At 36.2% G+C, this 13,015-nt stretch overlaps 1 protein-coding gene across 3 annotated transcripts in view; it reads left to right on the top strand.

Annotated features, from left to right (window-relative positions):
* Positions 1-13,015, top strand: part of phip (PHIP subunit of CUL4-Ring ligase complex) — a 52,064-nt gene that overhangs the window by 33,885 nt on the left and 5,164 nt on the right. Inside the window, exons 29-38 of one of the 3 annotated variants that reach the window (XM_077217925.1) lie at positions 2,354-2,415; positions 4,192-4,344; positions 4,972-5,092; positions 6,969-7,094; positions 7,571-7,643; positions 7,821-7,889; positions 8,026-8,181; positions 9,865-10,017; positions 10,172-10,359; positions 10,520-10,914. In XM_077217925.1, coding sequence (XP_077074040.1) covers positions 2,354-2,415; positions 4,192-4,344; positions 4,972-5,092; positions 6,969-7,094; positions 7,571-7,643; positions 7,821-7,889; positions 8,026-8,181; positions 9,865-10,017; positions 10,172-10,359; positions 10,520-10,914 — 1,496 coding nt within the window. Of the gene's footprint in view, positions 1-2,353; positions 2,416-4,188; positions 4,345-4,971; positions 5,093-6,968; positions 7,095-7,570; positions 7,645-7,820; positions 7,890-8,025; positions 8,182-9,864; positions 10,018-10,171; positions 10,360-10,519; positions 10,915-13,015 lie in introns of all 3 variants that reach the window. The other 2 variants (XM_077217924.1, XM_077217926.1) reach the window with 2 other exon arrangements.

The following is a 13,015-nucleotide window of genomic DNA, read 5'->3' as shown; positions in this document are numbered from 1 at the left end:
ATAAGCACACAAGGCAACTTACACTCGTTGTTGGGCACGCACTGCCGATGATGGCACCAGTTGTCGGCGCGACGGGAGGATGAAGGCCGAGGCGGGAGACAGTCGGTTCGGCCCCATTCACCGGTAACAGCGGATTATCAGTGAATCCCAGTTGTCTCCGACGAAAGTTTATAAAACTATCCCGTGTAAAATGATCATTACAGAGGCGGGTTTTGGTGGTGATCCTCAGCTCTCTATCAAGGTGGCTCTTCACAAAATTAATCCACCTCTTCTTGATGTGATCGTTTTTAGGAAATTTAAATAAGGACATCGATCTGTTTTGTACATGATCGCATCCAGGTAGTATGCATTTCCGTGACAAAGACACAGTGGTGGAAAGAGTACTGAAAAAACATACTCAAGTAAAAGTAGCATTACATTCCAAAAAATGTAGTGTGAGTAGAGTAAAAAGTACTTGTCCAAAAAACTACTTGAGTAAGAGTAAAAAAGTAGCTTATTTAAAAGTACTCATGAGTACTGAGCTGCGGATTCTACCCCTTACAATAAACACTGTGCAATACAATTTATAAATTTAAAAAAATTGTACATACTGTAATTCACATTATATTTTGTTCTTTGTTAGAAAGATTGAAGAATATCTATCATCCATCTTTTTAAAATGCATCAAATAGAGAGATTAAAAAATACCAAATTTCTCTCCAAAACGGTATCAATGTTAGTGTTTTGATAAATGAGAATCACTAATATTATCAGATTACCTCACCTAATACACTGAAAAAGGCTAAGATAGTGAGCTAACACTAATTACACACTTTAATTCCATGATATTAAATATGTTACAATTTAAATGTAAATGCACATTGTTCTAGAAGGGTGGCATCATCCCTTACATTTTACACGGCTACATTTGCTCACATTGTAATGCTGATAATATAATTTGTAAGGAAAATTGTGCATTAAATAGGGAAGTTATATCCAGGAAACTTTTACAAAAGAAACAAACAAACACACACACACACACACACACACACAAATGCATGTCTCTTTGTAGTCTCGGTGAAGCTGTTTTATCAGCAGAATCCACACACACACAAATAAAAAGTTCAACATGAAAAAATGTTTTTGCGCAAGTACACTTGCCAAATGAAGACGGATTGTAATGGATCAATCAAAAAACGTTGTTTATTAACGAGCTGTAGTCACGCACTGACAGAAATGCAGTTCAAGTTAACGCCATGGTTCATAGAGTACACTGATTCTGAATCTGGCGGCATGGCGAGCGCGAGACGCGGCAGTGCACAGATCGTGACGCGCGTCTCTCTATAATGTGATTTTGAAGTAAATGGGAGCGGGAATTCACCGCATTATGAACTCGTCACGCAATACCCCCAGCCTCAGACCAAATGTTAGGCCCTGTAGACAGGCCAGCCTATATAAATATCATATTAAGCAGAAATGTGAAATGTACCTTATTAGAGGATTGATATCTGGATTGATGCGTGAAGAATGCACTTCCACAGCAGTCACAAGTAACAGCAGGAATAGGCGGTTAAAGTTGTCTATGCTTAATTTGATTTGATGACAGTCACGAGACTGCTTACTCAATCCAATCACGTTAATGGATAAAAATAAAATACATTTAAAACAAGCATGTAACGAGTAACGACCACAAACAGAAGGAAAATAGCGGAGAAAAAGTACCGATACATCACTTAAAATGTACTCAAGTAAAAGTAAAATTACAAAAAAATTTAACTACTCAAAAAAGTACAATTTCTGAAAAAAACTACTTAATTACAGTAACGTGAGTATTTGTAATTCGTTACTTCACACCCCTGCGAAGACATAGCTAACTAGCGAATTGTACGCTGTAGTAACAAATAATAGGACTGACAGTAACTCGCGATTGAGCGGCAAACTGATGCGAAAGTGCTCTATTTATATTGTTAGTGGAGCCGAAGCGGCCAGCCTCAGTTGCTCCAGTGCGTCATCAAGTAGGGGCGTGTCCAGGAGCTCAGGGGCTCCAGTGCGTCGTCGAGCCCCGTTTTAGACCCGCCCAAAAAATCCGGCAAATAGCAATGGTGAAAAACTGTTTAACGGTCTAACTCCACAATTCAGTACTTCACAGTTCACAGTCTTTGTAATATGTTTTAGCAATACATTTCTAACATTTATAATGTGTTTAGAATTCTTTTTTTAAATTGCCTTTACAGGGCCTTTAAAGGCTTAACATGGTTTATATGGAGGCTTAGAAATGAATCTTTTGTGAGCTTAGTGTAGTCTGGTGTTACATGTTTTTGGGGTAATTGTAGATGACATAATGTTGACAGCTTTGTGTTATTGTGTGATGCAGCTGGGATAATGGAGATACAGAAAAGATGAGCCCATGGGACATGGAAGAGATTCCCAATGAAGGTATGATAAACACTAAGGCTGTCAATTGAATGAAATAACTTTGATTTTAGGATTCAGTTAATATCTTAAGATTTTTTGTAGTTAACACGTTTTATTTAAACTTTTTTTTAAAAGAAATTCATATTTTAATTAGGCGAGGATGCATGAAATTAATCAAAAGTGACAGTTAAGACTTTTCCATTGTCACAAAAGATTTATTTTTCAAATAAAGGATGTTTGAACATTGTATTCATCAAAGAATCCTAAATAAAATCTGATATAACGGTTTCCACAAAGATATTATTAAGCACAACTGTTTTTAACATTGATAAGAAATATTTCTTGAGCAGCAAATCAGCAATGATTTCTGAAGGATCATGTGACACTGTAGACTGGAGTAATGATGCTGAAATTTCAGCTTTGCATCACAGAAACAAATGACATTTTAATATATATCACAATAGAATAGTTATTTAAAATTGTAGTTATATTTTACAGGAGTTTTACTGTCCTTGTGGTGACATTTGGTCTAGAGATCCACCGATTACAATTTTCTAGGCCGATTCCGATTTCCGATCTTTCATTGAGTTTGATCTGCCGATACCGATTTCAATTTTTCTAACCACTTTACAGCACACACAAATATTTATTTTCTATCTTTTCTTTAATAGAACATTTTGCATAGAACATAGAACTATATACTCCTGGTGTGGGAAATTCACACACATCTAAAGTGCAGTGTTATGGAAGAACTGTTTCCTTCTTTTCACATCCAATATCCAACTAAAAAAATGTGATATATTTAGCAAACTAAACATCTGTATGAAAACGGGTAATGGCAATAAAATGATTTATAAATAACAAATAAAAATAAAATAAATATAGCCTTGAAATATAAAGATATTTCTCAAAACACACACACAGGCCTATTGCAATCACTTGTACATCAATGGCAAGTTTTTCTTTGCAAACAGAAGCATTTCTGCTTTGTCACCAGATAGTCTGTTTCTTCTCTCTCTGCCACATGTCCAGTAAGACTAAACAAGCGCTCACTGTCAATGCTTGTACATGGTGCAGAGAGGTAAGCTCGAGTATTGGGAAATAATAAAAACAAGTTTAAATGGGTAAATTTTCTATAAATATTTTTGAGTCTTCATTTTTTTTTCTGACATAGCCTACTCCAGTTCTTGTTAAAACATACCAGACATGCAAATTCTTTGCATTTTGGGCACTTTTTGTGTGAAATCCTATTTATTTTGTCCATCAAAAGTGTGCTTTCACTTTAATTGAGCGTGAGCAGCGCAGCAAAAATAGACTCAGCGCTGAAACTCCCGCTTCACCGTTGATCACGCGACGCTCCTGCTCCTGCTCCTGTGAATGCACTCATTGATTAACATGCACGCCGAAAACCCCCCCCCAAAAAACGCGTTGCTCACGCTTGTGGTGTGAAACGCCCGTAATTCACGAGGTCCCTACATGTGTGTTCCTTGTGCACGTGTGATACTGATGTTGCGCGATGTTAATCATGCTGCGCCCGAATGCATTTGACCGTCATAAAATCGGAATATGTCAGACTGACCGGCCGGTCGCCGGTCATGGCCGATCACGTGATAATCACCAAAACCTGACCCACACACAAAAACGTGGTAGTTGTCATGGCAACCATCAGATCGAGAGTATCAACTGCTCTGGTGTCCAGCTGGCATTGTTTTAATAACCAATACAAACTGAGCTGTGATGTCTCTCTGTCTGTCTCTTCTTTTCCTCCATCTTATTTTCTCCGTCTGTCTGCAGCAGTATTTCCTGACGAGTTAGGCCTGAGTGTGCCTCTAACTGAGGAGGAGCAGAAGGCCTTGTTGTACAAGCCCCTAGAAGGAGAGTGGGGCTCATGCACACGTGACGAAGAGTGTGAACGCATCATTAGGGGCATCGACCAGATTTGCACTTTGGGTATGACTTCATCATTTAGCATTACATGATAACTGAGAAGCCTTACTATGGCTGTGTCCGAAACTAAAGTGATATAACAAGGGGTGACTGGGCTACATTTAGCTCCTAAGATGAGACGAGACGAGACACGTTATTGGGTTCATGAGGACGTGACAATATTTTAACACTATTTTTAAGAAATCTTCAATGACAAAATATATGACTGGAAAAATTGTCTTTTGATAATTTTGATGTTTAATCTAATTTTTGTTGTTGTTGTTATAATAAAACTAGACCTAAGTGAACAATAGCCTTTTAAATTAATAAAAATACATAATAACAATGAGGCAATAATAATTGATTTAAATAAAGTATCAAGTAATTATGTGGTTTTATTAAACAACACTGTTAAAATACATAATGTAATATACATAATATAAACCTTATGTAACATTATGCATTATAACAAATTCTTGTCCGTGGAATGCAGCAATTCTGGTATTTTACCGGTCTTGGCGCGACATGGATGTTAATAAAGCCACAAACCACGTCACACCACATGAATATTAAAAGACAATATAATGTGAGCACTGTAACAGGTTTGCCACAAACTCCCTAGATATAACTGAGATTCTTTTTCTCCTCCAGATGTGGCTGTACCATTTGAATTGCCAGTGGACTTGCAAGCATATCCAACGTACTGCACCGTGGTTGCTTACGTCACAGATCTGAGCACCATTCGACACAGACTAGAGAACCGTTTCTATAGGTCAGCATGAACTCTGAATGGACAAGACAATCCACCACTTGATTTATTCCAAAATTAGTGTATACTAATCATGCTTGTGCAAAATTCAGAATTTCAGAATTGGCCTCCATTCAATTGAATGAATTTGAATTTGAATTTGAAATTCTACACAGTCACACATAGGGTGACCACCATCAAACAAACCAACTGTGGGACATGTTACCAACACTAAAACATAACCTGAAACTGTTATATAATGTCCATTTAACTTAAAAACATTTGTATTCTGCATTTCAGCTGATAAAAATACTTTGTTATTTAGTCCCTTCCTGACAAGACAATTACATCGCCAATGTAACATAACATGTCTTTATTTTACTTGCCATTTATATTCAACATCACTGAGCAAGGCAGCAGGTATCATGCAGATCACTATTTTTGAAACAGTTCTGACTAAGTCCAACTAAAATCCAACAAAATAAATAATAAACAAATAAAATATAAAACAACATGAAATTAGTTTATTGACAGCCTTATATATTAAGAATATATTACACCAAACACTTTAATATTTTTAGAAAGGATGTGAATTAAAACAACTACAGCAGGCAATAAATTGATAAATTCTGTTAAATTAAAATTTTAATTTACCGAATTATCCATTTGTTTTCTGACAGGGAACACATGGAACAAATCACCGCTCAACATTTTGATTGACAACCTACTAGTGACCGTATTTACTCCTTTCTTTTCAACCATTGGATATGATTTTAAAAACGGCTGTTGTATTTGTACTTCTGACGAAGCGCTGTTAAATATAGGTGAAAAACTACGGCGCAAAAAGAATAAATAAAATGCTTTCTTAAAAAGGCAAAAGAACGCATGCACATTTTCTTAATATGATAATATAAAACAAACAGACTGATAAAAATGCGGGACATTTTCTCAATATGCGACGTGGGGGACATGGGGGTGAAAATGCTGTGCGGTACAACCCAAAGCTTGACGGGTGGTCACCCTAGTCACACAACAGAAAGAATATGTTGAAGTACGAAGGTTACTTTGGAAATGTAATTGGTTACTGTTATAAGTTACCCATTATAAATGTGGTTTGGATTATTTTATTTGGATTACTTTATCAATGTAAATCAATTTCCTCTTAGTTTGATTAGTAACTAATTAAATTACACATTTTACCTCAGTAATACAACTTAATACAGTTACATTCATTTTGTAATTCAATAACATAATTTCATTACAGTTAACTCACTCCTCAACCCTGCATACATTTTGTTCTAATATATATATATATATATATATATATATATATATATATATATATATATATATATATATATATATATATATAAGATTCTTCTAAAGATTCTTCTAAAGATTTACTAAAGTAATTCTGGGAGTCATGTTCTATCATGTTCTGAGTCATTTTCTATCATGTTCCACAAAATTACAATTACAATAAATCAAACTTAATTATTTGTTCTGTGACTAGAGCTTTTAACATTCATTGCTGGGGGAAAATATTTCCTGTTAATGTAATCTGTACAAGTAGTTCAAACTAATATCATTTATAGAATATGTAATGCAATCATATCTGACATATACTGTAAAGCTTCATTGTTAAACACTTCACTTAAAATATCTATATGAATTTCTTAGAATTTGTTTTGAATTGCAATTCTGCTTCCTTTAATTCAAATTCGAATTGTAATTCTAGATTCTGTTTTTGACATCAATTCAAATTCAATTCAAATTCAAGAATTTAATTGGAATTTAGGAGTCATTCTCAATTAAATTCTGAATTGTGCACAAGCCTGATACTAATGTAGATGATATTGAATTTATATATGCATCTGTTGTTTGCTGGTGTTTTTGTCAGGCGAATGTCGTCGTTGATGTGGGAGGTACGCTACATCGAACACAATGCTCAAACCTTCAATGAACCAGGCGCGTTCATTGTCAGAACTGCCAAATTCGTATCTGACCTCATGCTACAATTTATTAAGTGAGTCGCAAATAAAACTGAACCGGCAGTATTGAATTGGGATGCATATTGTTTGCATATTGATTTTTTACATCTGTATCAGTATTTTAAATCATTTGTATCGTCTGATATTGGATATATTTAATTTCTTTATTTGTACATTTATATTGCTTTTGCCATCATCACATGCTCACTTTATTCTTAAAAACACTAATGATTTAACACTGTTAAATGTATTATTTAGGAAGTCTAAAAATGAATATGCATTATTCACTTACATTGTATTGCGATGCTGTAATGCTTAAATTCTATTGTAGCAATTAAATAGATTTTTTTTTTATTCAGACAAAATAGTATACATTTTAATATTATCTGTTTATTAGTTAAAAATAATTATCGGTTTATTAGAAACATTTTTTGTATCAGTACATCCCTAGCATTTAGGTTAATGTCATACATGCTTTTTGACTTCCTGTCTCTATGTCTGTGTTCTTCAGGGACCAAAGTTGTACCGATATTATTTCACTATATAACAGCATGAAGAAAACTGCTTTCTCAGATTCAAGTGATGTAAGTGTCATTGAAACACACTCATAACCACTCATATTGAACAAGATTTAATACATTATTTCAGTACCTTTAACAACTGTTCTTTTGCTGCTTTGCAAGCACTTGGTATTCAGGAAATGTAAATGTGTATATTTATGTCAGTGCGTAACATGCTTAGACACTTTTTCCCCAACTCAGGATGAAGATGAAGATGAAGATGAGGATGAAGAGCATGAGGCACCTTGTACATCTAGCCGCAATAAGAAGGTGGACATTTAAGTGATTGTTTACCTTTCTAACCATGCCAGAGAAAACAGGATTGATTATGTATGCAATCATTTTTTACGTCTGTCAGTCACATACATGCACATCATGGCTAATCGAGAATGTTGTTCTGTCTCAGAGGCAGCGGCAGCAGCCCATCCTGAGGAGTCTGCGCAGTAAACCAACATCAGACCCTCAGGCCTGGAAGGGGCGCTGCAGAGAGCTGCTGGAGCTCATCTTTCAATGTGAAGATTCAGAGCCTTTCAGACAACCTGTGGATCTGGAGGAGTATCCGGTAACACACAGGCACATGGAGAAAATACATACACACAGAACTGTACTTCATACCTATAGTATCGGTTGGGAATTATAAAGGATGCCATAGTCTCGGCCTCAGACCTCATGTTATTGTTATTTTTTACTTATAAAAATGTATTAATTTTAGACAAACCAAAATTCTCATGACATTTTCTGCTATTTTTTTGTTTTGTTTTGTTCTGCTATTTCTGCAGTACTGTAACACAATGTCACCTACACATACACAATGTATTTACACACACACACTAAAAAAATCTTTTTTTAATCAGTATTTTTGTCTCACTGTCCAGTAAAAACTTTTAAGTCCTTAAAGGGGTGGTATAATGCCCTTTTCACAAGATGTAAAATAAGTCTCTGATGTCCCCAGGGTGTGTATGTGAAGGTTTAGCTTAAAGTACCCCACAGATATGTTTATTATTATTATTATTACTTTTTGAGGGTTACACCGTTTTTGTGTCTGTCTGTGAGCTGCTGCTCCTACCACAGGGGGCAGAGCTTTAAGAGCTTGTGTCCTGAAAATGTAAAAAACTTTTAGCCTTTTATGTTCAAACCGGAGTCAGACAAAGATGGAGAGAATCAAGAAGTGACAACATGTAGACAATATTTGTGAATGGTTAGTTGATGAATTTATGTAGCTTATGTGTAGTTATCTTCTAGTCATTGATTAGCATATTCTGTCATGATAATCTATAAATCGCGTTCCCGGGGACGGGGTTTATGTAAATTTTAGGGTTAGTGATGTCACTAACTCGGTAGGAATGTCGTGTAGTCCCTACAAGCCGTTTGTTGTAGTCCTTAAAAAACAATTTCTTTAAAAGAAAATATCTCCCTTTGCTTTGAACTTTCGTAACTTTGCAGATGTTTATGTTTATGCACAAACAGCAACATTACAAAATAACTAAAGTTAGAAAAGTGAAATCATAATCAACCACCCCTTTAAAACAAATTAAATTAATAACAATATAATATTTGGTAAATTGTTTTTTCTGAATCATAAACCAAAAAAAAAACAACCAAAAATTGCAATGGGGTTGGAAAAAAAAACCTAAGATATATTCCCTTAAAAAGTGTTGTTATCTTACATAATTGTATATACATGACCGTTCAGAAGTTATAAATAAATTTGATAATCAGAAATAAAAATCAGAAATAAATTTGATCAAAAGTGACAGTAAAACATTTATAATGTTTTTAATATATAAAAAAATGCTGTTCATTAAATATTAAAAAATGTAAAAAAAATATGATTTATTGTTTTCAGTATTGATAATAATAGGAAATGTTTCTTGAGCACCAAATCAGCATTAATAGAATGATTTCTGAAGGATCATGTGACATTGAAGACTCGAGTAATGATGCTGAAAATTCAGCTTTACCATCACAGGAATAAATTACCTTTTAAAATATATTAAACAGTTATTTTAAATTATAATGATATTTCACACTGTATTTTTCAAATAAATGATCAATAAATGCAGCCTTGTTGAGCATAAGAGACTTCTTTAAAAACTGGCGAGCATAAATAAACATATATAGTTTATGTTTAGTAATGTTTAGGAATTTCTACTGGAGAACAAGACAGAAATACTGATTAAGAAAATGATTTTTTGCAGTGCACTGTCTGCTTATATGCCCTGTTCATCAAAAATACCTCTCTCAGGACTACTTGGACATTGTGGACACTCCTATGGACTTTGGGACTGTCTTGAAACGCCTGTTAGCAGGAGAGTATGACACTCCCATGGATCTTTGTAAAGATGTACGACTTATCTTCAGCAACTCCAAAGTCTACACACCCAGCAAAAAGTCCAGGGTATGAGATCATGTCCAGTTATTATCATTTCATATTGTAAACATAGTACCATTGTAATCTCATAGTAAACATTGTAATCTCAGAAGTAAAACCTGTACATCTAGTTAGTTTACTAGTTTATTTTTTGTTTGCTTGTGTGTTTTTGTGTATGCAGATCTACAGCATGAGTCTGCGATTGTCCGCTCTGTTTGAAGAACATATCAGTTCGATCCTGACCGATTTTAAAGCTGCTCAAAGTCTGCAGAGTGAGCGAATCACCCGTCAGCGGCTGCACACGGAACGCTTGACCAGACAGTCTGTGAAGAGGAGAAGGAGCTCTTCACCTTCAAGCTCCGCCTCTAGGTACAGACAGCATCTGATTGGTCTTTGAAGAATATTATGCTTTAGAATTTGTCACCGTTTCTAAACTTTGCATACACGTTTTTTCAGAAAAGTTAAACATTTGACTTAATTACGGCAAAACTTAAACAATAGAATATTTGCTTTTTTTTCTGATTTTCAGTCCAGAAAGGAAGCGGCGGGTCTCCTCTCGCTCTGCTCCTCGATCAGAGAATGCAGCTCCGCCCACTCCCGCTGGATCTTCCCGGGCTCCTTCTTTACGACAAACACATCCCCAAATCAACGGCAAGGCTGAGCCTCCTGTCGTCCCTGGTCGGACCCGCAGCTCGGCTCGCTTTGGAACCCAAATCACAGATGCACCCTCTGCACAGTCAGCTCCTCCCCCTCCCGCCGCCCACAGTAAGGTGGCAGAGCCCTCCTCCAGAGTCCTGCGCACCCAGAACTCTCACTCCATTGGTGTCTCCAGGGAAACCGAGCGCTCTGTGGTTCCCCACAGCAATGAGGGCGGGGCCAGAGAGTCTCGTAGGAAGCTTAGGACACCTGTTAAACTCACACCAGGTCAGTAGCCGATGATAAAAGCTTTTATTTGTTGTCAAAAGCTGATGTTATTACATGAGGGACGTTCGCACCACAGGAACCTTTTCATAGTTCCTAGAACTAATAACGGAAGTACACACTTTTTGGCGTGTTTGCACTGCAGGAATTGGGAATGAATTTAGTTCTAGGAGTGCCTTTTTGGGGACTAAATTAGCTCCTACTTCATAGTAGGGTCTAACCCAGCACAATCGGAACTACCAGTGACGTAAGCGTACGTTGATTGGTCAAACGCAAGCCATACGAAAAAGCACCTGCCATTTTTAAAAAGCTTTGTAAACGCACACAGTTTACTCCACAATATTTATACCAGGGCTATTCAATTAGCTTCATTAGAGGGCCGGATTATTAAATCGAAAAGTTGAGGTGGGCCGGTGGGTTTAGCTTATTTATTGAAACATAACAGTATCAATAAGTAAGCTAAAGTAAACATAAAAGTATTGTATTTACTTGGAAATGTGGTACCCAACAGTATGCAGATTTAACAGACCATAATAAATAACTTATTTACTGCTATGTACAAATATATGAATTATACAAGATCGTAGCTATTGGTAAGAATTATTAAATTAATAATTATTATAGGCTTAAATTAAAATATTCTGACAGTGAGACTTCGTAACCATATAAAACCATGCATGGCTACTCACTCACTCCCACTGTATAATAAATGCCTAAACAGGTAAAAAATATACACAAAATTAATTATTTATCCAGCCCCCTAATAAATCTAATTCAATATAAATGACTATAACATTGTATTCAATATAAATACTCCACATTTCTGCCCAAACTATGGTAAATTACTACAGTAGGCTACATTCATGGTAAATGTTTGTAAGGCTGGTGATTAGGGATTTATAGTCTTCTAACTTCGTTCATGGCACAATGTTTCTGCTATTTACCTCATCAGTCGTGTTAGGAATGTTGAGGCTGTTTAATCCGATTTAAAACTAGTTAAAATCATTGAGTGATTTGTGGTTTGTAACAGAGAATTGTGTCAGATTGAAACGCTTCTCACTGGATGTCGTAACGCTGTTTAATAATACTGTCCGGGACCGGGAGTAAACGCAACTCCTTTAAGCTTGCGTTCCGTTATCCACTGGCCGTGCTGGGTAGTTCGAAGTAAACTAGTGAAACAACTGAAAACAGGCTATTTGTTCTCTAATTGTTCGTACTGACCGAGAAACAGCTTCAGATGATTCAGTGACAGAACAGTCCGAACGAATCCGAATCGTTTCAGAGCGTTTTGCAAGCGCGTTTGGCCAATTCATGGAAAGGAAATAATCGAACCAATGATTAATTCACGAATGATTGATATCGCTGGTTCAGTCGACAGAAATATGGGACACACACATAATTGCTTAAACATTCGGACTGAAAACGTTTCTCAGGTCAGTCATGGTACACACACAGTGCGTATAGCTACAGCTGCAGGCGCCACTGTGGCCACGCGCATATCTAACCAAATTTAGCCGCACCGCCAGGAAAAGAGGAGGAGGGAGGTTGGGGTGCCCTCGGGCCGGATGAAGATGATTGGCGGGCCGGACCTGGCCCGCGGGCCGCCAATTGAATAGCCCGGATTTATACTGAAAACTAATGTTAAAGTCCCTGTAAAGTCAAAATTAAGTGTGTGTTCTGAGTTTGTCATATCACAGAAAAATGTGTTATTAGCCATCCAGCCAAATTTGAATGATAAAAAAAGCCGCCAAGTACATAAAACAAGCTAATAAAATCTTGAAAATGAGCAGTAGTCTCTGCTCTCAAACACTGTGGGCGTGTCCGCTGGCTGCGCTGAAACCACGCCCACTCGTGGTAAAGCTGAGAAAGCGATTCTTATCAATGATATGTAGCACCACAAGTTGTAATAGCAATAGCAACTTTATTTATATAGCACAGGTAAAACAACACAAGTTGACCAAAGTGCTTTACAATGTAACAGAACACAGAAAGAGAAAAAGATCTAATCTGAAAAATGAAGCATCACATAGGCAACACATAAAGTAAAATTATCGCCGATTAAAAGCTATTGAAAACAGATGTATTTTACGTTTGTATTTTAAAA

Source organism: Siphateles boraxobius, unplaced genomic scaffold (genome assembly GCF_051911475.1).
Source record: "Siphateles boraxobius isolate OS27281-9 unplaced genomic scaffold, OSU_SipBor_1 77, whole genome shotgun sequence".
NCBI lineage: Eukaryota > Metazoa > Chordata > Actinopteri > Cypriniformes > Leuciscidae > Siphateles > Siphateles boraxobius.
This window is presented reverse-complemented; position numbering and strand designations above follow the sequence as displayed.